General features: G+C 33.7%; 1 protein-coding gene and 1 long non-coding RNA gene across 9 annotated transcripts; both read right to left on the reverse strand.

Annotated features, from left to right (window-relative positions):
- Positions 1-6734: 6734 nt before the first annotated feature.
- LOC126691841 (uncharacterized) lies at positions 6735-26388 on the reverse strand. 8 transcript variants are annotated; one of them, XM_050387085.1, is made up of 6 exons: positions 13490-13834; positions 13049-13212; positions 9977-10478; positions 9784-9869; positions 9359-9452; positions 6735-7254 (listed from the first exon to the last, which is right to left on the reverse strand). In XM_050387085.1, exons 1-5 carry the CDS (start codon positions 13754-13756, stop codon positions 9365-9367), a joined length of 1107 nt encoding a protein of 368 aa, XP_050243042.1. In that variant the 5' UTR covers positions 13757-13834; the 3' UTR covers positions 6735-7254; positions 9359-9364. The 8 variants fall into 8 exon arrangements, 7 of the variants coding, with proteins under 7 accessions (XP_050243042.1, XP_050243090.1, XP_050243068.1 ...); XR_007644852.1 differs by lacking the exon at positions 6735-7254 and adding an exon at positions 7275-8174 and having other exon boundaries at positions 9818-9869; XM_050387133.1 differs by lacking the exons at positions 6735-7254; positions 13049-13212; positions 13490-13834 and adding exons at positions 22847-23011; positions 25587-25750; positions 26045-26388 and having other exon boundaries at positions 9064-9452; positions 9977-10307.
- On the reverse strand, positions 21127-22571 carry LOC126691874 (uncharacterized). Its single transcript, XR_007644854.1, has 3 exons — positions 22040-22571; positions 21877-21932; positions 21127-21515 (listed from the first exon to the last, which is right to left on the reverse strand). It is a non-coding gene; the product is annotated as an uncharacterized LOC126691874 (long non-coding RNA).
- Positions 26389-27208: the final 820 nt, after the last annotated feature.

Consider the following 27208-nt stretch of genomic DNA (forward strand, 5'->3'; position numbering starts at 1 on the left):
GTGTGCGTACACATATAGTTGGGATGTGCACGCATACCTTATGTATGTGCACGCACACTCATGTCCAGAAACCCTAATTCACTTCTATTTGGTTTTTCTTTGTTTTCTTTTACATGTTTAGCTTCTGTTTAAGCCTGTCTTTCATATCTTTGGGTACCTGTTCTTCTGTTTTGTCTTGTTTTGTTTTGTTTTATTTTATCTTCTTAATGTTGATTAAGGTTTTAGATTGTTTGAATGCCATGAACATGCATATGAATATAAACATGAATTGATGCATAGGTGTAGTGTTGCAATGAGGTAAGTCATGCATAAATCACATGAACATGCATTCTAGCTTTAAAATATGAAGTTGCATAATATGCTTGGTTGAATAGCATGAGTTTTGATGCTTGGATGTTTAGATGATTTGTTCAGATCTGCCTTGAGATGTTTCTGCCTTTGGTGATGTATGCTTAATGCCATAATAGATGAATGCTAGGCTTGGGGATGATATGTCACGCTGTTTGCTTTTAGATGCATGTTAGTATGTGTGTGTGTGAGTTAGAATAACATGTTAACTATGCCTTTAACGAGATTAAGACTTGGAACACAATGAGTAGAGGCCGACCCACAAGTCGGGTGGGGTTAGGTGCCTAACACCTTCCCATACTCGTACCTAAACTTCAGACACGTGTTTTGGTAAAGATCAATCATTCGACAAGGGCACTATATTTATGGTTCCTAGACCTAAATTAGGTGACGACTCCATTTACACCCTTCACCGTGGTCCACCCTAGGCCAAGGCATACTTCCCACAATTTTTTTGGAGAAAACTCCTAAAAAAGACTCTGTTGCAAGCGCTTGCACCCACAGTAGCGATTCCACTAGAGATAGAGAGTTTGACTCTAATATATTCCTTTTCTTGATCTTGATAAAGGCTTGTTTAATATTGTTTGCACACACTTTCAATTGGTTCTTTTGTCCTTTTGCCATTGTTGGTGATGACTGGAAAGTGGGGGCCCTATTCGGGTCAAGACTTTCCGAAGTTCATCCCACCAATTCATGATCCGTGCCATTACCTATGATGGGCTTTGAGTACATTAACGACTTGCCACCAATCTATTACGGTCCGTAAAGGAGTTTGAAAGGCTGCTACATTGCCGTTCACCCTTGATTTTCTCATTCATATATTCTATAGAATTGTCAGTAGATGTAGAAGTGAAGCAATTTGGTGCACTGGCCATGTTATGTACCGTCTCTCACATAATAGTGAATCTTTACATATGGGTCTCTCACACATGACACAGGGAAACCAAACCAAATCTATATAAGAGATCCCATAATAAATAAATAAATAAATCTATATAAGAGGAATGTGTAATAATTTTCCATGGAAAAGTTTCCCCACAATGAGAGTAATAATTTTCACATTTACAAGTTGAATTTGAAAATATTTCAAGTTTCTATCATGTGGCTAAAATATGACTAACCACATTTGTGTGTTCTTTTCTTTTTATGAATTTTAATTAGAATTTTAAAGCCCAAAATAAAATGCCTATTATCAATAGAAAATAGAGAGTTTTCATATATTGAAATCTCCCTAGCACTCTACCTTTGGAATAGGCCAAATTTCCTTACCTTCAATAGATGTAAATAAACATAATTTGAGACAAGAGGAATAAATCATTTAACATTTTCAATTCATAAGGGAAAATAAATAGTGTATGACATTTATTTTTCTTTCTATTTAGTAGGTCTATACTTTGATACTTCATTTTGATTTTGGAAGAAAAGAGTGAGCAGGTTTAGTGAAAGCTAAAACATGTTGTAAAATTTCCTTTAATTTATGAGTGATACTAGAGATACAAACTATTTTATGAACTGCTGATGTGGCGAGTGCTTATTGGTAAATGAAAAAGTGATGTTAATGATAGGTCTAGATGAAAACCACTAAGTTAACCACTGTTGATGCCCATTTTTGCAAATCCATATCCAAAAGCCTATGAGGAAGAAAGCCCAATGAAAAAGCAAGGCCCAAAGGCCCACCAAGAAGACCAAAGAGTAAGAGAGGTCCAAAGAAAGAAATGCAAGGAAAAGCAATCTATAACAAAACATAAATCTGCCGCAGAATACAGATCTGCCGCATAATACAATTTCCTGGCAGAATGGCTTTGGCAGACAAAGACAAATTGAGCCCAAGATCCTTTTGATCCAGTCAACATTATCTAGCCCACAAAGGCCCAAATTCTTTTGCATAAAAGGATAAGCGTGAAAACTGATATGAAGAAGCACGATGAAAAGAAACAAGGAATGGCAGGAAGTGTCAGTAGCAGGAATCATGTGAAGGAAAGAAAAGCCAAACCAAAGGAAAATGACAAACGTAGCAGGAAACGAGTGAAGAAATAAGATAAAACACGCAGCAGACCAAAACAAAGCTAATCTGCTACGGCAGAAATGGCGTGGGAGGCAAACACAGAAGATAGCAGAGCAAGCACAGAAGGGCCAGGGCACTACCAACCTGTACCCAGCCAATAAAAGGGAGGTGGGCCCACGGTCAAGGGGATTTAGAAGGCGTGGTTTGGTGGTGGGGGGAAAAGGGGGTTTATATTTGGTTTCTTGCCGTGACTTCTTTTGGGGAATATATCTTGCTGGGATAGTATCTTACCCAAAAGAAGTAATAAATGGTTGGGACCATCTGATGCATGCCATAGAGCTAGGTAGTGAGGTAGAGGTATACAGCAGGAACAAACAAAAGGGAATTTTGTCGTGAAATGGGTAGTGGTGCAACAGATATGAACTGAACAATGGCAGTGGTCTGGGCAACCAATGGGTGAGTGGGTAATCTTGAAAGGATGTCCACAACAAACCAAAAACAGTTGGTGAAGCCTTAGGGGTAAAAGGGAGAAATCCCATTGCATCGGTTGGCTATAAAAGGAAGGTAACCAGGCAGAAAAAAAGGGAGGAATGGAAGAGGAAAAACAAAGGAAGAAAAGGAAAAACAAGGGAAGAGAGAAAAAACACTGAAAGAGAGAAACCCAATGGAGGGAAGCACTTAAGGGAGGAAAACCCATGATAAGAGAGTAGTAAGCACCCAGAGAGAGGTACCCAGGAAAAGGAAAGACCAAAAAGGGGGAACAACTCACGGCAGGAGAGTAATAAGAAACTAAGAGTAAAGAAAGAACGGAGAGAAAGAAAGAAAGTGGTAAAACAAAGAGAGAAAATACGACAGAAATAGGGGCATGCATCAATAGACCATCTTTTCCTTTCCTCTTAGCAAACCCACTCTTTGATGTCCCCAAAAGTAATAGCTAGTAGCTATTTAGGCCTATTCTCCAAAATGCACAATTTTGATGGCAAAAGCCTATGACAAGGTTGTTCAAGTTGGGATTTGGGTTCTTTCTTGGTTTACTTATCCTATAGGAAGATTCAATACTTGATTTTGATTACAAATATACTTAATTTATCTCATTATAAATTATATCTGCTGTATTTAGTTATTCTGTCGTAGAACGTTTTTATCATGTCTGCTGCATCAGTGGTCCTACTGTAGTATCTTTACTTTTTGTACTAGTTATTCTACTGTAGCACATTCTCATTATATTTACCTTGTTAGTTATTATACTAACTAAACATTTTCTGTGGAATCTTTCTTCTTTATTTGTTATTACCTTGTTAACTATGCCTTTAATGAGATTAAGACTTGGAACACAATGAGTAGAGGCCGACCCACAAGTCGGGTGGGGTTAGGTGCCTAACACCTTCCCATACTCGTACCTAAACTTCAGACACGTGTTTTGGTAAAGATCAATCCTTCGACAAGGGCACTATATTTATGGTTCCTAAACCTAAATTAGGTGACGACTCCATTTACACCCTTCACCGTGGTCCACCCTAGGCCAAGGCATACTTCCCACAATTTTTTTGGAGAAAACTCCCAAAAAAGACTCTGTTGCAAGCGCTTGCACCCACAGTAGGGATTCCACTAGAGATAGAGAGTTTGACTCTAATATATTCCTTTTCTTGATCTTGATAAAGGCTTGTTTAATATTGTTTGCACACACTTTCAATTGGTTCTTTTGTCCTTTTGCCATTGTTGGTGATGACTGGAAAGTGGGGGCCCTATTCGGGTCAAGACTTTTCGAAGTTCATCCCACCAATTCATGATCTGTGCCATTACCTATGATGGGCTTTGAGTACATTAACGACTTGCCACCAATCTATTACGGTCCATTTCGGACTAAAGTTGGAATCATGGCCCACCTAGTAGTGAGTGACCTATGATCTATCCTTTTTAACTTTAAAGAGCTTACCCACACATAGAGAGATCCTAGATCCTATCAAAAGAGGGTACCCTTTATATCTCTTGTTTGTTCAACCATATATCTTGTGTTCACCTAACTCTAAAGGACAAATAAAAGATGTAAAATTGAAAGGATCGCACAAAAGTTATGGCATACCCTAAGACATTGGGATGAAAAGAAAAGAAGTTCTCACATATAAGAGGCTTATCCCAAAATTCAAAGATATATCTTGACTTGAAAGGTTCATAAAATCATAGCATACTTGCTATCGTAATCCGACTTGGTGTTGCCAAATGCGGATGGCTATCCATCTTGCTTCTTCATTAATGGGGATCTTCTAGTGGACCAATTTCTCAGTGGCATTTTGATCACCATGTTCATGCACGACTATTTGACAAGTGACCTTATGTACATTAAAGTTCTTTCTTCATATTCGGTCATATGATGCTTAAATCCTCAAGCCTTCAATGATTCATTCATCTTGAAGGCCTCATTACTTCTTTGGACTTTAGATTCTTAACCTCAATTGATTTTTGAACCATTGGAATTGCTTGCTCTCACGTATTCAATTTGTGGATCACACTTGGATTGCAATATCTTGAATCATAGCTAGCACTCTCCACAAGTCATTACAAATGGGTATCAAAGCAAACTTGGTAACCACGTGTGGCTCAGGGGCACTGTAACACAACATGAACTCTATTGATGACGTTAATACTTTAAGTGGGGGAGATTATAATACCTCAAATTGAGTGGATCGAATTGTTTAAGTGTGTACTGTGCAGATGTACTATGAGTCCCAACATTATCGCTCCTTTTTTGTTTATCTTTCTCAATCCCAAGGGTGGGAGATAATCAAATTTTTATTAATGTTTTTTTCCCAATTCCAACATTATCGCCCTTTTGTGTCTATTTTCCTCTATGATATTATTAATATTATTTTTTTTAATGACTAAATTTTTGATAAATTAGATGAGCACATGTTTTTTTTTTTTTTTTTGGGTCTACTTTTAGGGCAATTAGATAGTGGTCATTAATTCACACTCATATACCCTTATTTTATTTATTTATTTATTTTAAGAGAAAATAGAAACAATAACTTCATTTCATTTAACTTGAAAGAAAACATTATAGAGTTTCATTGGCAATTATAACAACATTACATTAGGATGGTTCTCAATCCATACATTCTCTAAATTAAAAATAAAAAAATTTATCGCATTTCAGGCCATCCAATGAGCAGCTTCTTTACCCTGCCTTCTCACATGCAAGAATTCCCGTTGTCCTACTCCTCTGTCAGCAAATTTCACATCCTCAATTACAGAATATACTGAGGCTTAGCATTCCTCTTGATCATTTAGAACATTAATAACATAAACGTAGAATCTCCCTCGAATATGACATAATAGAAACTTGTTTCAGCCGCTAGAATGGTAGCTCTCCTCATAATTGCAAGACACAAATAATCTCGCGATTCAAACAGAAAGCCTCTTGTAAAGACAAGGCTTTGAAGCTACCTGCAGTGTCACTAACCAAATCAATATCTCTATGGACTTAAAGTATTTGAGCTAAACTAACATATAAATACCTGTACAAAATTACTCCAACACTAAGTATATGAAGCAAATCTAAACCTTGTTAAGAATCAAGGTCAAATTATCTTCATAATAAAATCTATAAAATACAAGTATCTTAGCAATTCCATATAGAAAATAACATAATAGAAATCTCTAATGACAAAAGGTCTCCAAATGCAATGAAAATTTCCAAGCATTACATAAATAGCTAATAGCCCAGTCTCTGCAACTCAACAAATATATGATTACATCAATTCTTCCCTCAAAGCTTTAAATCTCAAATATAGGAATGGGAGAGTTTGACAACTCGATTAGTAAGAAAAAACATGGTACTCAACAGGATAGACCACATCAAGTTGGATTAGTTGATGTGGAATAAGGACAAACATGATAATTTCTTTCAAATAGCGAATGGATGAATTATTGCTAAGGAGTCCCAAAGATCATGCATTCTAAAGTGGCTGTCATAGCAGATATAAATAAAAGATAGCAATAGGCTTGGCTTAATGAATTGAAATTCTAAAGTTTGCTTCAATTAATTGGCCGATCAATTTGGTAATACAAATAGAGATTAATAAATATATCATTACTCATGTCACCTAAAGTTTAAATTCTGTCTTCATATACTGATTGAATTATAAACTGAAGATCTATTTCAATTTATTCATCACAAATCGTTGAACAATAGGGACCTTCTTACATAATAGAAAATACCAGTGTTGAGCAATCTAATATATAAAGCTATGAATCTTTTTATGCCTTATTATTTTCTTTTGGATATCTATTTTAGGAGTTTTGAAGAATTTTGACAAGAAAAGGGTGCTTTTAAGAAGGCAAAGTCAATAAAAACTATAAACATTGATACAAAATCCTTGACGGTGCTCCCTAGATATTTACACTAACAAATATGAAGAACATAAGCTCATTGTCAAATCTCAACATGTAAAATACAATGACTTCGTTATGACATTACTTTTCCAGAGAAACTAACTTGGTATTCCAAACTGTGCAAATTCTAATAGGCTTGCACATCAGGAGTTCTTCTCTACAGGGAATGAATTCCTTAAATTACACAATAAACTACCTCTCTTACCTATTGAAGACCAAAAAGACCCTCTTGAAGCTTTCTTTGATATGGTAGCCTTAGGAGAAGTTCGCACTCTATGACCATTAAGCTTTCTTGCATGATTTCATTTTCTTTCTATGAGGTGGTGTCCTCTTTGCAAGATCTTCTAAGCACTTCACACTTGCTAGAGATATAAAAGACTGACAGTGATCCTAATTTTAAGGAGAGGGCACAAAAGGCAGTGGTTCGTCTCCATATGATTTCTTTACTTTTGTAGCTTATGGACTGAGGTTGATCTCTCAGATAATGCAAAATCAATTTGCTGCACATCCTGATGTATAGATATTTGGAAAGGGCATCTTATAAGTAATAAGTTTATACTTCAAAGAACGAGAATATCATAGACTAAAATTCTAGTGACTAATGCAACTTCACTGATATCAAATCAAATATGGTTAGTTTTTATGTTGGACTCTATCTTCAGCAGGAAAAGTGAGGCTTTATTATCAGAAATATCTTAGATCCAATAGATCCAAATCCATCCAAATATCAGAAACTGGTGATTGAATGCATCACTCTTTATTGATTATTCCTTATCTTTCTGTTGGAGTTGGATTCACAATACATGCAAATGCTCTTTTAGCTATTCAATGGATTTTGAATTTTCGACATTTGGTTTTAATTTGTAAATGAATAATAAAAGTATGTTGGGAGTCAAACCAACAGACATCAAATGGCTAAGATGGTTAGGTACTTAGATGATCGAGGTTGAACTACTAGACATTTGATCTAGTGGCATGTTATGTATGATTTATGCTTCAGCAATGAGAGGTCCTAAGGAGTTCAATTCTTAAAATTTTCAGTTTATAATCTGTCACTTATAATATTAGTGCCAACTATCAAAGTAGGCACACTATAGCCAGCTTATAACCTCTTTAGCTTGAGGGGTTAGTCACAATTCCGAGATCTCAAGACCCTAACTGAAAACACCAAACTGTGACATAGCTCAATTCTAAGAATATGAGCTTCATAACAAAGCTTCTCCTGTGAATACAAAACTCTATTTCTTTCTCAAGGAGAGAAATGTCCCGCTCCAATGTAGGAGTAGGAGTTTGCTCTTGCATGGCTTTAAGAGTGGAGAGAGTATCTTCACGCCTTTGCATGTCCTTCCTGGGTATTATTTCATTCAAAATTACTTATATAGTTTTATCATTACTTGATGCTGGCTTCACATTAGAAGATCCACTGGCACTACAGCCCAAAAAAAAAGCTCAAATCAACTCTAGAAAAAAGAATCCATTTATGCCAATCAAAACCATCATTCCTAAAACAGAGAAAGAAACTTAATTATGCCAATTAAACTACCAAATAACTTATCAGCTTGAAATGTGTAATTGCTGTCCACATATATATTATATAGCAGTTCGTAAAAAGTTGAGACGAGAAGGAATTGAACCTCAAATCGATTTTGCTGAGAGCAGTTGCTGCTGGTGTGGCATGTCCGGTGTTTGAGGTGTACAAATGATGTAAACTAAACAATACCGTTTCAAAAAGGACAAAATAATTTTTAAAAACATCTCTAAAACTTTTCTTTTTTGTATCCATTTGGTTGTGGCTAAATGACTCACTAGTACTTCACAAACTCAACAAGTGTTTTATGTGGCTAAATTACAGTGTTTATACAAAATAATTCATTTAGGTATGCTCTATGATGTGCAACTAATTTGAGTGAAAGTTCTGTTTAGTCATTCCCAAAAAATAAAATTTATTTAGGTCTTTTTCCCCTCTTTTAAGTTTTTGGAGTATTCATTTGTGCTTATTAGGACCTAGATAGGAAATCTAGACTAAAATTATTTTATAATTAAATTAATTTTCTTATCATGGTTATAACGCTTGCCCTATTAGAATTAACATCTTTTAGTGTTCACAGCGTTTTTTTTTTTTTTTTCAATCTGATAACCTTTCTTTTATAATAAAAGGACCAGATTATGTCATAGCATCAATCCATTAACAAAACACATAAAACAAGGATTTTAAGGGGGAAAAACTCTCAAACAATCTCACGTTGACATCGTGATATTTGTTAATCTCTCTAAACAACCACAAAGAGAAACTAATAATAATCTATAGAATCATTCAAAAAAAAAAAATGCATCTTCATTTTGCATTTTCTTCATCTTCTATAGTGATATGAGAGCTCATAGGTTCAACAATACATTTTTTCTTGCTCAAAAAATTTAAAATAAGATCAACTAAACAATGAAATAGTAAGCACCCCAACGTTTATGCTCTTTGTGGATCATCTTAATCTAAACTTGGTCAATTCCAAAACAAACCGATTCATCTTAGTTAAACGAACCCACAACTACAAAAGAAAAGTAATTGTTGGCTTAGTTAAACTTTGTCAAATTTCCAAAACAAACCAATAGCCCTACCTAAGTCTAGCTGCCAGTAACAATATGATAACTAGAGTTTGGCAACATGCTTAGCTTTCCAAACTTTATTTCATAGTACTCCAATAACTCAAGCCTGAAAACAAATACACGAAGAATGACTTAGCTGAAATTCAAAACTCGAGACTAAAAATAATGAAATCAGAAAATCAATAATAATATATACAATCATACAAAAGGAGCAAAAAGCATAATTAAAAAGTTTGGATCACAACAAAAATTAACAAAAACTTTCACACCTCCCAATTTACTTACCACCTCACACAAGGGTCATTAAAAGAAAAAAAAATTATGTGGGATCAGGTGTGAGGTGGTAGACAAATGAAGTGTTGGTGTGAAATTATTGTTGTAACTCTAACTTTATTGATTGATGTTGGAAATAAACACATGGGAACATAAATATATACCAAAATGACAACGCTTGAAATGGCGCATACTTATCATAAATACGTTTGACATCTTCTTTGGCATTCTCTTTCTTTGTCTTGTGAACCTGACACAGAATATATAGTAGTTATTAAAAAGACCATACAATTAAGCAAAGCATTATGATTTTATGGCATATTTACATGAAGCTACCAATATTGAAACTCTCAAAACCTGTTGTAAATGTCGCTTTGTTTCAGTATCCATCGGGACCATTTGATAAAATCCAATGCACATCATTAGTGTGGCACATGCATAAGGACCAAAGCCTTTGATTTTACTCAATTTGTCAAATATTTCCTCATAGCTGGATGTTTTCTTGAGCTTAAGCTTAAGCTTTCCTTCCTCTGCACGTTCAGCAAGTTCAAAAATGTGACATGCTCTATACCCAAGTTTGCAACGTTTTTTCAAGTAACCCGTCGTAAGGGTAGCTAGTTCTTTTGAGCTTGGAAAATTCCCTAATGCCTTAACTTTAATATTATTGCCTTCTAGAAGTTGTGAATTTTCACTGTTCTCATCCACACATTTGTTGACCTTACTTTGTTTTCGAGCAAATTTCTTTCTCTTTAACCCTTTCTTTTTGGGATGTTTGACTATATTTTCACTGTTCCAGCCATCAGCTAACTCTGCTTGAAGTTCACATAGAGCTCTAGCCATATCCAATGTCCTCGTCCACCTATTTGAATATCATGTTGTATAATACATAAACAGACACACACGTGTATTAAAATCTTACCCACAACAATTTTCATAACTTTCTTCACAATTGTTAACATGGTTTGTTTTAATTAGTGCATAATATAAGTTGTGTAAGCCACGTAAAAATAATGTTCCTCTTAAAACATTCTATTTAAGCAATTGTAAAAAATAATAATAATAATAATAATAATTGGGTCTATAGTATTAGTGTATTACTTGTAATTTTTATTTAAAGTAATATTTAAAAGAAAAGATGTGGGGGCCAATTAATTAGGAAGTATTGTTAAAGCAGTATTAACTGGGCCTATGGCCCTATCCGAGGAGGTCCAAATAAAATTATGAGGAGAACAGAATGAAGAGAGGAGTAGAGACAATATGAGATAGGTCCAATAAGCGTCCGAGGATAAAAGCCTTCTCAGCAACATGTGTCCGAGGTAGATCTGAGTGCCATATTATCACGGACTTACTTCGGAGTTACATCACAACTAAGGATGGGACATTGGACCAGGGGTAAGAAAAGAAAGGTGAACAAATATCTTCAAAAGCTGCTACATCCGCATTAAATGCCTCTCAACCAACTCTCTGGTCGCATTAATGTGGAAGTGATGCCTAAACAGTGATCAAGCAGTCTTACAGTTACTGGTTGATGGTTCTGGGAAGTGCTGGATGGGACAGGAAGGAGTTCGCCGAATCTAACCTACACGTGTGTGGTAAGGATGACACCAAGATTGTAGTATATAACATGGAAAAATGTACTGAAGAAGCAAAGAAAAAATCAAGAAAAAAGACTGGAACTCTGGTACAATTTTATTCAACAACATCATATGATACAAACTACTAAATCTATTCCGAGGATAGATTTTCTAATCTTACTTATGTCTAACCGTCTTGAACCGTTAAATCTAATCGTTTTTCTTCTGAAATAGATCTAGTTCTTCTATCCACGCTTTACAAATTTATTGTTTGAGCCGCTAGGGTTTGAGCCCAATCCAGTTTTGGGACCAATCCAATTTCAGTCCTTACAAAAGATATACGAAATAGTAATTGCAGTTTGACGTACTTTTTCTCATACAAGCATATCCTTAATAGTTGCACCACCTCTTCTTTTCTGTTCTTTTATTTTTATTTTTACTTTTTGTGCATATCAATTTATCCTTATTGGCTTATGGCAAAGAAAAATGCTACATCAACAATATATTTGTAACAATTTTACAACAAATCTTAGGTGACAAACTTCTATTAGTGGACAAAAAAGTAATTTTTATGATGGGTCTAAATTAGAACTAGTAATAGCATGCCACTTAGAATTTATTGTGAAATTTTTATGAAAATGCTGTGTGTAGCATCTCTTACCAACAAATCATTACAACAAAAGATATCTTTAATCCAATTACTAGGAGAAATTACACTTTAACTCCTAAATTATATCTTCTTTTACACTTACCCACTAAAATATACAACCTTTTACACTTATCCTCATAAAATATTAACTTTGTAACATTTTGCACCCCCACCCATGAGTATTTGTTTAGGGAAGTAAGTGTGTATTTTTATAGTTTATAAGAGTAAGTATAAAATGAGGTATAATTAAGAGGGTAAATTGTGAATTATCGTAGTTTAAAAGGTAAGTGTAAGAGAGGATATAGTTTAGGATGGTAAATGTCCATCCCCATAGTTTAGGGAATAAGTGTAAAATGATGTATAAATTAGGGAGGTAAAATATAATTTCCCTCAATTATTAAGAAAATTCTCTCCTAACTTTAACGACAAATGCTCGATACTTTGTCTGGTTCAAAAAAGACTAATTAAATAACAAATGATCTATATTAAAATATGATTAATAATTCAATGGACTAGTCTTCTTTAAATATCTTGAACTAACGTGGTTTTGTAATTAATATAGAGGCCTCATTTCATTCTATTTGCACAAACATTCTAAATCATAATATGACCATTATAATCAGAAAAAAAAAAATATATGGCCATTATAATCAGTCTTAGGGATGATTCTAAAACATAAAAAATAAAAATCAGTTTTACGGATACTTTACATAATCCACAAGCTTGATCTTAAATACCACTAAAAATGCGAATATTATGACACCACAAAAGGTTTATAAAACAACTTAAAAACTTCCAACAAGTAAGCACAATTAAATGAAAGATGCCATTGTGTAGGCATTATTATGTGAATATTTATTTTTGCACTAAAATAATGCTTGTATTCATAGTCATACAACGAGTCATTTTAAGAACGTTGTCTATCCATGCTAGTATATATTTTAATTTGCACTAAAATAAGCAGTTTATCCATAAATTGTTTTTGTGTGGTCAATTTCATTTTAATTAAGAACGTTGTCTTTCTATGTTTTAAAACATTAAAACCGAATTAGCTCTTTAGAATATAATAGTTCAAAATCCATAAATAAAAAAATAAAAAAATAAAAAAAATTGGACCTACAAAAGAAGAAGAACAAATCAAAAAAAAGAAAAAGAAAAGAAAAGAAGAACATATATAAAAGAAGAGCAATTGACAACGTAACTTACTTGCAGTTGCAAAGAAGGATGGACTTAACAGCATCTTCAAAGAGTGTGGGAGAACGAAAAAGTCGACCGAAACCTTTCTTCTTTGCTTCTGGATGCATGTTTTGAAACTCCCTCACGTTCCTTTCATCTCCTTCTGATATCCTTAGAATCCGACCCACTTGTTTCTGCCGAATTTATGCTAAAATCCATTAACATATTCATATATAATCACAATATGCACAACCAAACAATACATGAAAAATGTTAAAACTATTACAATTAAAAAAAAAAAAAACTCATAAATTGGGGGGTGTTGTAATGAAAGTGATTGGTATAATTTCAATAATATAAAATTATTTTTATTATTTAATTTGTAAAGATTATATAGTAAAATTTATTGTATGTATCTCTAACACCATTCAACAATATATATGAGAGAGAGAGAGAGTAAGTAGTATATACAAGTATAGCTTTCTCGTCTTCAAGAGAAACATTTTGGACATCATGAACTTGAATAAGAATAGAGCTATTGTTTGGAGGGTGTGAGATAGAAACCATGACAGAGGTGGTGGAGTTTGCAAGTCGTAATGGTCGTTGAAGAGTTTTAGTAGATGGAATCCATGAGTTTGGAGCCATCATGAAAAAGCCATGGTTGCACACGGCATCCTCTAGATTGAATGTTGTGATGCACTCCCCTAATGGCAAGTGCAACAAATGACAACTACCCATTTTTTTTTCTTTTTTCCTCTCCTATTTTGTGTTCTTAATTAGTTGCTTCCAAATGCTAGCTTTGGATTTGCAACACCACAACACTATTTTAGTTTTGGCTATTTGGAGAGGAGAGAGATCCATATATAGGCATATAGCTAAGCCTTTCCACCACTCTTTAGTTTTGTCATATTAGGAATTATTGTTTTTCTTTTCTTTTCTTTTACTCAAATGTGCATGTGTATTAGATATTAATAATCATTGGGGTTTTGGTTGGAAGGATTGGTCATTATTACTTGCATGCACAAGCTTTATCCTCAATCTAAATGGGTAAAAATAAAATAAAAAGTAAAATGAGTAATCATTGGAGTTTTGGCTAGAATTGCTTCCATATAAAAACAACTTCAAAATACTCTAAAAAGTAGAGCCAAAGTAATGTTAAAAAAAAATAATAATAATAATAATAAATAAAAAAAGAAGCAACGGTAAAACGTGCTTGTCACGAAGCTTGGTTAGCTCTCTTCTCCCAAAAAAAAAAAAAAAAATTACACGAAGCTCAACGTACACTTTCTTTTTACAAATCAGAACTTTCTATGCATGCATGGCCTAAGCTAGTTATATAGGAGTAATGCTTGGTTAGCACTTCAAAAGCTATGACATGGAGAAATATCTTGTCTATCATTTAGATTAGATGTCATCGATTTCCCTAGTAGCTTAAACATATCTTAACTTGGCGTATGAGATAAATAAATTAACAGTGAAAACACCAGAGAGTTAGTAGTTTTTGTCTAACCTCTAAGACTGAAAAGACATTGTGTTTATGCTGATCATGGCGTGGTGACCTTTCTAAGCAAGGAGGTTTTGCTTCAGCTTTTGGTTTAAAGGAGGATTCAGAGGAATTAGGTGACTCTTCATCTTCGTGATAGCTTCTATGATTTGAACTGTCACGGTCAGGATCTTTTTTTTTTCTTTTTTGAGAAACTCATGGTCAGGATCTTAATGATAATGACGATGATGGGTATCATCGCTGGACAAGAAAAATAAAATAAACAGAACAATATATGTAGTCAATGGCCCAAGACCTGCTGTTCCTTTCTCAATAATATAACCTAACCACCACGTAACTTAGTGTAGTAAAATTATCGTATCTATCTATTTTTACTACTCTATGACAAAATACTCCTGATTGACATAACACGATTTCCCTCTTTCACTTCAACTTTTTACTGTAACAACATTACCTTTTCTTTTTTAGTTAAAATGGAGTCTATTCAAATTAAGGATAACAAAATCTTATAAAGCCTTTTTACATGTAAATAGCACACTTAAAAAAAAATACCACATCCTGTTAGTTTTCCTTTCGTGAAAACACTATTTTGGTCGCTTTATTTTGGAATCATGGTCAATTTAGTTCATATTATTTTTAACTTACAAGTTGAAAATAAATTGATTGCAATATGAAAATTACAGGGATCAAATTGGTTGACTGTTACTAAAATGTAGGGACCAAATTGACTATGATCCAAAAGTATAAGGACTAAAATGGTGTTTTCGCCTTTTCATTTTTTTCCATTTTTTTTTTTAATTTTAAAATACAGACAGTTTCAAAGATAATATTCAAATCCTAAATTTAAGGTCTTTTTAATTTAACAATTTTTAAAATTATAACTTTTGATTTAGCCTCAAGTTCCATTTAAAAAATAAAAATAAAATTAAAGATATTATTTCTTTTTCTAAAAAATTCTTTCTTTTTTTCTAAAAATTATCACATATTCTATTTAGATATATCTCACACACGTTTGACACTTTTTTTTTTCCTAAAAATTAGAATATACTATATTTATCTCTATGAATACACATCTCCTGATCCCCTAAAATCAGGAAAATACTATGTATCCTTATTATTAGGGACATACCATGTATCTTTATCTTTTATGAATGCAAGTCAGTTGCTAAAAGATAACATAAATAGAAGCTCTCCCCCTCTCTCCCTTGAAGCAATTTAATGTAAAAATAAAAAATAAAAAATAAAATAAATAAATAAATAAATTTAAGTTCCTTTCTTTCTCTAAGGCAGAAGCATTCCTTTAACTCATTTCTATGATAATTATCTTAGTACGCTTTTTTTTAGAATCTTATTCTTGCTCATATGTATGAGTGTCTTTATTCTACATAGAATTTATAATTCTGAAATTTTTTTTTATTTTTTATTTTTTATGGTTGATTATGATTTGGTCTAGATAACATACAAGAAAAAGTAGTAACCATAAGATAGAATTGACCCTACCAAAAGTTAGGGATGAACATTGAGATCACAAAAATTAACTATGCTAATATAATAAATGGATTATGTAATGTCACATACAAGGTGCACTCTTAATATGCATGTGCTTTAGTGTGTGTGATTTCATTTCGTTAAAAGATTCTAAGTTTGAACCCTATTCTCACCACACAAAAAAAAAAAAAAAAAAAAAAAAAAAAACCCAAGAAATGTCGCAAGTAAATTGCCCAAAACAAAATTGTAGCATGGTGTTCATCCCTTTCATATAGGCAATTCTCATGTTAATTTTATGCCAGTAAAATAAATGTTTAATTGCAGTAATTCAATTAAGTGTTTTGTGTTTTTCAAGATACGATGAAATAGGTTCAAGAATATTGTATGCTGAATTAATCCCTTACTCAGTTACTCTTTTTGTTTTGTTTTGTTTGTTTGTTTTTTTTTTTTTTTTTTTTTTCAATTTTAATTAAAAGTTATTATTTGTTGTATTTATCCATTCTATGTATAAGGCACGTGGGTAAATAAGTTTTTTCTTCGGCGTTCTGTTTCGTAAGGGTGTAATTGTGAACTATAGAATCTCCACTTTTTTTTCTTTTTTTTGGTGTGTGTGTAATTTTTTACTCTTTAATGAGAATTGATTTGCCCATCATAGTGGCATGCCCTAACGTTAAAGGGAATGGAAATAAGAGAGCCAAAGAAGAATGAGATTTCAGTGGAAAACAAGGTTATCAAGCTTATTTTCATCGATATGTATATATATATATCTCCGTAAAGGAGTTTGAAAGGCTGCTACATTGCCGTTCACCCTTGATTTTCTCATTCATATATTCTATAGAATTGTCAGTAGATGTAGAAGTGAAGCAATTTGGTGCACTGGCCATGTTATGTACCGTCTCTCACATAATAGTGAATCTTTACATATGGGTCTCTCACACATGACACAGGGAAACCAAACCAAATCTATATAAGAGATCCCATAATAAATAAATAAAAAAATCTATATAAGAGGAATGTGTAATAATTTTCCATGGAAAAGTTTCCCCACAATGAGAGTAATAATTTTCACATTTACAAGTTGAATTTGAAAATATTTCAAGTTTCTATCATGTGGCTAAAATATGACTAACCACATTTGTGTGTTCTTTTCTTTCTATGAATTTTAATTAGAATTTTAAAGCCCAAAATAAAATGCCTATTATCAATAGAAAATAGAGAGTTTTCATATATTGAAATCTCCCTAGCACTCTACCTTTGGAATAGGCCAAATTTCCTTACCTTCAATAGATGTAAATAAACATAATTTGAGACAAGAGGAATAAATCATTTAACATTTTCAATTCATAAGGGAAAATAAATAGTGTATGACATTTATTTTTCTTTCTATTTAGTAGGTCTATACTTTGATACTTCATTTTGATTTTGGAAGAAAAGAGTGAGCAGGTTTAGTGAAAGCTAAAACATGTTGTAAAATTTCCTTTAATTTATGAGTGATACTAGAGATACAAACTATTTTATGAACTGCTGATGTGGCGAGTGCTTATTGGTAAATGAAAAAGTGATGTTAATGATAGGTCTAGATGAAAACCACTAAGTTAACCACTGTTGATGCCCATTTTTGCAAATCCATATCCAAAAGCCTATGAGGAAGAAAGCCCAATGAAAAAGCAAGGCCCAAAGGCCCACCAAGAAGACCAAAGAGTAAGAGAGGTCCAAAGAAAGAAATGCAAGGAAAAGCAATCTATAACAAAACATAAATCTGCCGCAGAATACAGATCTGCCGCATAATACAATTCCCTGGCAGAATGGCTTTGGCAGACAAAGACAAATTGGGCCCAAGGTCCTTTTGATCCAGTCAACATTATCTAGCCCACAAAGGCCCAAATTCTTTTGCATAAAAGGATAAGCGTGAAAACTGATATGAAGAAGCACGATGAAAAGAAACAAGGAATGGCAGGAAGTGTCAGTAGCAGGAATCATGTGAAGGAAAGAAAAGCCAAACCAAAGGAAAATGACAAACGTAGCAGGAAACGAGTGAAGAAATAAGACAAAACACGCAGCAGACCAAAACAAAGCTAATCTGCTACGGCAGAAACGGCGTGGGAGGCAAACACAGAAGATAGCAGAGCAAGCACAGAAGGGCCAGGGCACTACCAACCTGTACCCAGCCAATAAAAGGGAGGTGGGCCCACGGTCAAGGGGATTCAGAAGGCGTGGTTTGGTGGTGGGGGGAAAAGGGGGTTTATATTTGGTTTCTTGCCGTGACTTCTTTTGGGGAATATATCTTGCTGGGATAGTATCTTACCCAAAAGAAGTAATAAATGGTTGGGACCATCTGATGCATGCCATAGAGCTAGGTAGTGAGGTAGAGGTATACAGCAGGAACAAACAAAAGGGAATTTTGTCGTGAAATGGGTAGTGGTGCAACAGATATGAACTGAACAATGGCAGTGGTCTGGGCAACCAATGGGTGAGTGGGTAATCTTGAAAGGATGTCCACAACAAACCAAAAACAGTTGGTGAAGCCTTAGGGGTAAAAGGGAGAAATCCCATTGCATCGGTTGGCTATAAAAGGAAGGTAACCAGGCAGAAAAAAAGGGAGGAATGGAAGAGGAAAAACAAAGGAAGAAAAGGAAAAACAAGGGAAGAGAGAAAAAACACTGAAAGAGAGAAACCCAATGGAGGGAAGCACTTAAGGGAGGAAAACCCATGATAAGAGAGTAGTAAGCACCCAGAAAGAGGTACCCAGAAAAAGGAAAGACCAAAAAGGGGGAACAACTCACGGCAGGAGAGTAATAAGAAACTAAGAGTAAAGAAAGCACGGAGAGAAAGAAAGAAAGTGGTAAAACAAAGAGAGAAAATACGACAGAAATAGGGGCATGCATCAATAGACCATCTTTTCCTTTCCTCTTAGCAAACCCACTCTTTGATGTCCCCAAAAGTAATAGCTAGTAGCTATTTAGGCCTATTCTCCAAAATGCACAATTTTGATGGCAAAAGCCTATGACAAGGTTGTTCAAGTTGGGGTTTGGGTTCTTTCTTGGTTTACTTATCCTATAAGAAGATTCAATACTTGATTTTGATTACAAATATACTTAATTTATCTCATTATAAATTATATCTGCTGTATTTAGTTATTCTGTCGTAGAACGTTTTTATCATGTCTGCTGCATCAGTGGTCCTACTGTAGTATCCTTACTTTTTGTACTAGTTATTCTACTGTAGCACATTCTCATTATATTTACCTTGTTAGTTATTATACTAACTAAACATTTTCTGTGGAATCTTTCTTCTTTATTTGTTATTACCTTGTTAACTATGCCTTTAACGAGATTAAGACTTGGAACACAATGAGTAGAGGCCGACCCACAAGTCGGGTGGGGTTAGGTGCCTAACACCTTCCCATACTCGTACCTAAACTTCAGACACGTGTTTTGGTAAAGATCAATCCTTCGACAAGGGCACTATATTTATGGTTCCTAAACCTAAATTAGGTGACGACTCCATTTACACCCTTCACCGTGGTCCACCCTAGGCCAAGACATACTTCCCACAATTTTTTTGGAGAAAACTCCCAAAAAAGACTCTGTTGCAAGCGCTTGCACCCACAGTAGCGATTCCACTAGAGATAGAGAGTTTGACTCTAATATATTCCTTTTCTTGATCTTGATAAAGGCTTGTTTAATATTGTTTGCACACACTTTCAATTGGTTCTTTTGTCCTTTTGTCATTGTTGGTGATGACTGGAAAGTGGGGGCCCTATTCGGGTCAAGACTTTCCGAAGTTCATCCCACCAATTCATGATTCGTGCCATTACCTATGATGGGCTTTGAGTACATTAACGACTTGCCACCAATCTATTACGGTCCATTTAGGACTAAAGTTGGAATCATGGCCCTCCTAGTAGTGAGTGACCTATGATCTATCCTTTTTAACTTTAAAGAGCTTACCCACACATAGAGAGATCCTAGATCCTATCAAAAGAGGGTACCCTTTATATCTCTTGTTTGTTCAACCATATATCTTGTGTTCACCTAACTCTAAGGGACAAATAAAAGATGTAAAATTGAAAGGATCGCACAAAAGTTATGGCATACCCTAAGACATTGGGATGAAAAGAAAAGAAGTTCTCACATATAAGAGGCTTATCCCAAAATTCAAAGATATATCTTAACTTGAAAGGTTCATAAAATCATAGCATACTTGCTATCGTAATCCGACTTGGTGTTGCCAAATGCGGATGGCTATCCATCTTGCTTCTTCATTAATGGGGATCTTCTAGTGGACCAATTTCTCAGTGGCATTTTGATCACCATGTTCATGCACGACTATTTGACAAGTGACCTTATGTACATTAAAGTTCTTTCTTCATATTCGGTCATATGATGCTTAAATCCTCAAGCCTTCAATGATTCATTCATCTTGAAGGCCTCATTACTTCTTTGGACTTTAGATTCTTAACCTCAATTGATTTTTGAACCATTGGAATTGCTTGCTCTCACGTATTCAATTTGTGGATCACACTTGGATTGCAATATCTTGAATCATAGCTAGCACTCTCCACAAGTCATTACAAATGGGTATCAAAGCAAACTTGGTAACCACGTGTGGCTCAGGGGCACTGTAACACAACATGAACTCTATTGATGACGTTAATACTTTAAGTGGGGGAGATTATAATACCTCAAATTGAGTGGATCGAATTGTTTAAGTGTGTACTGTGCAGATGTACTATGAGTCCCAACATTATCGCTCCTTTTTTGTTTATCTTCCTCAATCCTGAGGGTGGGAGATAATCAAATTTTTATTAATGTTTTTTTCCCAATTCCAACATTATCGCCCTTTTGTGTCTATTTTCCTCTATGATATTATTAATATTATTTTTTTTTAATGACTAAATTTTTGATAAATTAGATGAGCACATGTTTTTTTTTTTTTTTTTGGGTCTACTTTTAGGGCAATTAGATAGTGGTCATTAATTCACACTCATATACACATAAAACAAGGATTTTAAGGGGGAAAAACTCTCAAACAATCTCACGTTGACATCGTGATATTTGTTAATCTCTCTAAACAACCACAAAGAGAAACTAATAATAATCTATAGAATCATTCAAAAAAAAAAATGCATCTTCATTTTGCATTTTCTTCATCTTCTATAGTGATATGAGAGCTCATAGGTTCAACAATACATTTTTTCTTGCTCAAAAAATTTAAAATAAGATCAACTAAACAATGAAATAGTAAGCACCCCAACGTTTATGCTCTTTGTGGATCATCTTAATCTAAACTTGGTCAATTCCAAAACAAACCGATTCATCTTAGTTAAACGAACCCACAACTACAAAAGAAAAGTAATTGTTGGCTTAGTTAAACTTTGTCAAATTTCCAAAACAAACCAATAGCCCTACCTAAGTCTAGCTGCCAGTAACAATATGATAACTAGAGTTTGGCAACATGCTTAGCTTTCCAAACTTTATTTCATAGTACTCCAATAACTCAAGCCTGAAAACAAATACACGAAGAATGACTTAGCTGAAATTCAAAACTCGAGACTAAAAATAATGAAATCAGAAAATCAATAATAATATATACAATCATACAAAAGGAGCAAAAAGCATAATTAAAAAGTTTGGATCACAACAAAAATTAACAAAAACTTTCACACCTCCCAATTTACTTACCACCTCACACAAGGGTCATTAAAAGAAAAAAAAATTATGTGGGATCAGGTGTGAGGTGGTAGACAAATGAAGTGTTGGTGTGAAATTATTGTTGTAACTCTAACTTTATTGATTGATGTTGGAAATAAACACATGGGAACATAAATATATACCAAAATGACAACGCTTGAAATGGCGCATACTTATCATAAATACGTTTGACATCTTCTTTGGCATTCTCTTTCTTTGTCTTGTGAACCTGACACAGAATATATAGTAGTTATTAAAAAGACCATACAATTAAGCAAAGCATTATGATTTTATGGCATATTTACATGAAGCTACCAATATTGAAACTCTCAAAACCTGTTGTAAATGTCGCTTTGTTTCAGTATCCATCGGGACCATTTGATAAAATCCAATGCACATCATGAGTGTGGCACATGCATAAGGACCAAAGCCTTTGATTTTACTCAATTTGTCAAATATTTCCTCGTAGCTGGATGTTTTCTTGAGCTTAAGCTTAAGCTTTCCTTCCTCTGCACGTTCAGCAAGTTCAAAAATGTGACATGCTCTATACCCAAGTTTGCAACGTTTTTTCTGTAGGGAATTTAACCAAAAATCCCAACCTGTGAGAAACAAAACAAATAGAGAAAACACACGTCAAAGAAAATAATCACACGCACAAGACAATATTTACGTAGTTCGGCAATTTGCCTACGTCCACGGAGTTGCAGGGATTTCACTATTATCAGGAAAAATACAATAGTGCACAAGAACACTCTCAAGAAACCCAAATCCCAATTACACCCTAGCACTCTCTTACAGAAAAAATAAGAATAGAAGCTGGCTGCCTCTCTTTTCTCTATTTTCTCTCATGCGGCTGCTCACTAGGTTAATTAGGATTTCTCTATATGCTCACGGCAGCCCTTAAAAAAAAACTATAATATATATATATATTAAGGTCAAAGCCGGCTGGAGTAATCTTTCCTATTACAAATAGGATTTGGTCAATAGTGACCGACGTGGGCTTGTGGCAATTCAAGCCACACGGCCCACTTCAACATTTTCAAGTAACCCGTCGTAAGGGTAGCTAGTTCTTTTGAGCTTGGAAAATTCCCTAATGCCTTAACTTTAATATTATTGCCTTCTAGAAGTTGTGAATTTTCACTGTTCTCATCCACACATTTGTTGACCTTACTTTGTTTTCGAGCAAATTTCTTTCTCTTTAACCCTTTCTTTTTGGGATGTTTGACTATATTTTCACTGTTCCAGCCATCAGCTAACTCTGCTTGAAGTTCACATAGAGCTCTAGCCATATCCAATGTCCTCGTCCACCTATTTGAATATCATGTTGTATAATACATAAACAGACACACACGTGTATTAAAATCTTACCCACAACAATTTTCATAACTTTCTTCACAATTGTTAACATGGTTTGTTTTAATTAGTGCATAATATAAGTTGTGTAAGCCACGTAAAAATAATGTTCCTCTTAAAACATTCTATTTAAGCAATTGTAAAAAATAATAATAATAATAATAATTGGGTCTATAGTATTAGTGTATTACTTGTAATTTTTATTTAAAGTAATATTTAAAAGAAAAGATGTGGGGGCCAATTAATTAGGAAGTATTGTTAAAGCAGTATTAACTGGGCCTATGGCCCTATCCGAGGAGGTCCAAATAAAATTATGAGGAGAACAGAATGAAGAGAGGAGTAGAGACAATATGAGATAGGTCCAATAAGCGTCCGAGGATAAAAGCCTTCTCAGCAACATGTGTCCGAGGTAGATCTGAGTGCCATATTATCACGGACTTACTTCGGAGTTACATCACAACTAAGGATGGGACATTGGACCAGGGGTAAGAAAAGAAAGGTGAACAAATATCTTCAAAAGCTGCTACATCCGCATTAAATGCCTCTCAACCAACTCTCTGGCCGCATTAATGTGGAAGTGATGCCTAAACAGTGATCAAGCAGTCTTACAGTTACTGGTTGATGGTTCTGGGAAGTGCTGGATGGGACAGGAAGGAGTTCCCCGAATCTAACCTACACGTGTGTGGTAAGGATGACACCAAGATTGTAGTATATAACATGGAAAAATGTACTGAAGAAGCAGAGAAAAAATCAAGAAAAAAGACTGGAACTCTAGTACAATTTTATTCAACAACATCATATGATACAAACTACTAAATCTATTCCGAGGATAGATTTTCTAATCTTACTTATGTCTAACCGTCTTGAACCGTTAAATCTAATCGTTTTTCTTCTGAAATAGATCTAGTTCTTCTATCCACGCTTTACAAATTTATTGTTTGAGCCGCTAGGGTTTGAGCCCAATCCAGTTTTGGGACCAATCCAATTTCAGTCCTTACAAAAGATATACGAAATAGTAATTGCAGTTTGACGTACTTTTTCTCATACAAGCATATCCTTAATAGTTGCACCACCTCTTCTTTTCTGTTCTTTTATTTTTATTTTTACTTTTTGTGCATATCAATTTATCCTTATTGGCTTATGGCAAAGAAAAATGCTACATCAACAATATATTTGTAACAATTTTACAACAAATCTTAGGTGACAAACTTCTATTAGTGGACAAAAAAGTAATTTTTATGATGGGTCTAAATTAGAACTAGTAATAGCATGCCACTTAGAATTTATTGTGAAATTTTTATGAAAATGCTGTGTGTAGCATCTCTTACCAACAAATCATTACAACAAAAGATATCTTTAATCCAATTACTAGGAGAAATTACACTTTAACTCCTAAATTATATCTTCTTTTACACTTACCCACTAAAATATACAACCTTTTACACTTATCCTCATAAAATATTAACTTTGTAACATTTTGCACCCCCACCCATGAGTATTTGTTTAGGGAAGTAAGTGTGTATTTTTATAGTTTATAAGAGTAAGTATAAAATGAGGTATAATTAAGAGGGTAAATTGTGAATTATCGTAGTTTAAAAGGTAAGTGTAAGAGAGGATATAGTTTAGGATGGTAAATGTCCATCCCCATAGTTTAGGGAATAAGTGTAAAATGATGTATAAATTAGGGAGGTAAAATATAATTTCCCTCAATTATTAAGAAAATTCTCTCCTAACTTTAACGACAAATGCTCGATACTTTGTCTGGTTCAAAAAAGACTAATTAAATAACAAATGATCTATATTAAAATATGATTAATAATTCAATGGACTAGTCTTCTTTAAATATCTTGAACTAACGTGGTTTTGTAATTAATATAGAGGCCTCATTTCATTCTATTTGCACAAACATTCTAAATCATAATATGACCATTATAATCAGAAAAAAAATATATATATGGCCATTATAATCAGTCTTAGGGATGATTCTAAAACATAAAAAATAAAAATCAGTTTTACGGATACTTTACATAATCCACAAGCTTGATCTTAAATACCACTAAAAATGCGAATATTACGACACCACAAAAGGTTTATAAAACAACTTAAAAACTTCCAACAAGTAAGCACAATTAAATGAAAGATGCCATTGTGTAGGCATTATTATGTGAATATTTATTTTTGCACTAAAATAATGCTTGTATTCATAGTCATACAACGAGTCATTTTAAGAACGTTGTCTATCCATGCTAGTATATATTTTAATTTGCACTAAAATAAGCAGTTTATCCATAAATTGTTTTTGTGTGGTCAATTTCATTTTAATTAAGAACGTTGTCTTTCTATGTTTTAAAACATTAAAACCGAATTAGCTCTTTAGAATATAATAGTTCAAAATCCATAAATAAAAAAAATAAAAAAATAAAAAAATAAAAAATTGGACCTACAAAAGAAGAAGAACAAATCAAAAAAAAGAAAAAGAAAAGAAAAGAAGAACATATATAAAAGAAGAGCAATTGACAACGTAACTTACTTGCAGTTGCAAAGAAGGATGGACTTAACAGCATCTTCAAAGAGTGTGGGAGAACGAAAAAGTCGACCGAAACCTTTCTTCTTTGCTTCTGGATGCATGTTTTGAAACTCCCTCACGTTCCTTTCATCTCCTTCTGATATCCTTAGAATCCGACCCACTTGTTTCTGCCGAATTTATGCTAAAATCCATTAACATATTCATATATAATCACAATATGCACAACCAAACAATACATGAAAAATGTTAAAACTATTACAATTAAAAAAAAAAAAAAAAAAACTCATAAATTGGGGGGTGTTGTAATGAAAGTGATTGGTATAATTTCAATAATATAAAATTATTTTTATTATTTAATTTGTAAAGATTATATAGTAAAATTTATTGTATGTATCTCTAACACCATTCAACAATATATATGAGAGAGAGAGAGAGAGAGAGAGAGAGTAAGTAGTATATACAAGTATAGCTTTCTCGTCTTCAAGAGAAACATTTTGGATATCATGAACTTGAATAAGAATAGAGCTATTGTTTGGAGGGTGTGAGACAGAAACCATGACAGAGGTGGTGGAGTTTGCAAGTCGTAATGGTCGTTGAAGAGTTTTAGTAGATGGAATCCATAAGTTTGGAGCCATCATGAAAAAGCCATGGTTGCACACGGCATCCTCTAGATTGAATGTTGTGATGCACTCCCCTAATGGCAAGTGCAACAAATGACAACTACCCTTTTTTTTTCTTTTTTCCTCTCCTATTTTGTGTTCTTAATTAGTTGCTTCCAAATGCTAGCTTTGGATTTGCAACACCACAACACTATTTTAGTTTTGGCTGTTTGGGGAGGAGAGAGATCCATATATAGGCATATAGCTAAGCTAAGCCTTTCCACCACTCTTTAGTTTTGTCAGATTAGGAATTATTGTTTTTCTTTTCTTTTCTTTTACTCAAGTGTCATGTGAATTAAATAGTAATAATCATTGGGGTTTTGGTTGGAAGGATTGGTCATTGTTGCTTGCATGCACAAGCTTTATCCTCAATCTAAATGGGTAAAAATAAAATAAAAAGTAAAATGAGTAATCATTGGAGTTTTGGCTAGAATTGCTTCCATATAAAACAACTTCAAAATACTCTAAAAAGTAGAGCCAAAGTAATGTTAAAAAAAAAAAAGAAGCAACGGCAAAACGTGCTTGTCAGATCAAAGGGCATCCCACATGTGTAATTCTTAACTACTTTCGGAGTATAAATAATGATATTTTTTCTTTTTATATTTATGGTAGGGTTCACTCATTAAATTTATAATTGGGTCTATCATGAATGTGAAAGAATAAAGTATCATTTCTTCGTAATCTAGGAGTAACTAAGAATTTTCCCACCCCACATTGGATATTATCTCTTAATTACCATTAAAAAAAAAAGAAAAAAAAGTGATAAACACAATCACTTCATATATTTATATATATCCAACCGAAATTTATTGGGTACCCTATCCAACAACCGTCAAATTTATTGGGTTACCCATTTTCGCTTGATTGTGTTTATTTATTATTTTTAATATTTTCTTTTCCTTTAAGGTCTTACTCTCTTATTGTTGATAGTGATTTCTTTTTTATTATTATTACTTTTTTGGAAAA

This window comes from Quercus robur, chromosome 1 (genome assembly GCF_932294415.1).
Source record: "Quercus robur chromosome 1, dhQueRobu3.1, whole genome shotgun sequence".
In the NCBI taxonomy this organism is placed as follows: domain Eukaryota; kingdom Viridiplantae; phylum Streptophyta; class Magnoliopsida; order Fagales; family Fagaceae; genus Quercus; species Quercus robur.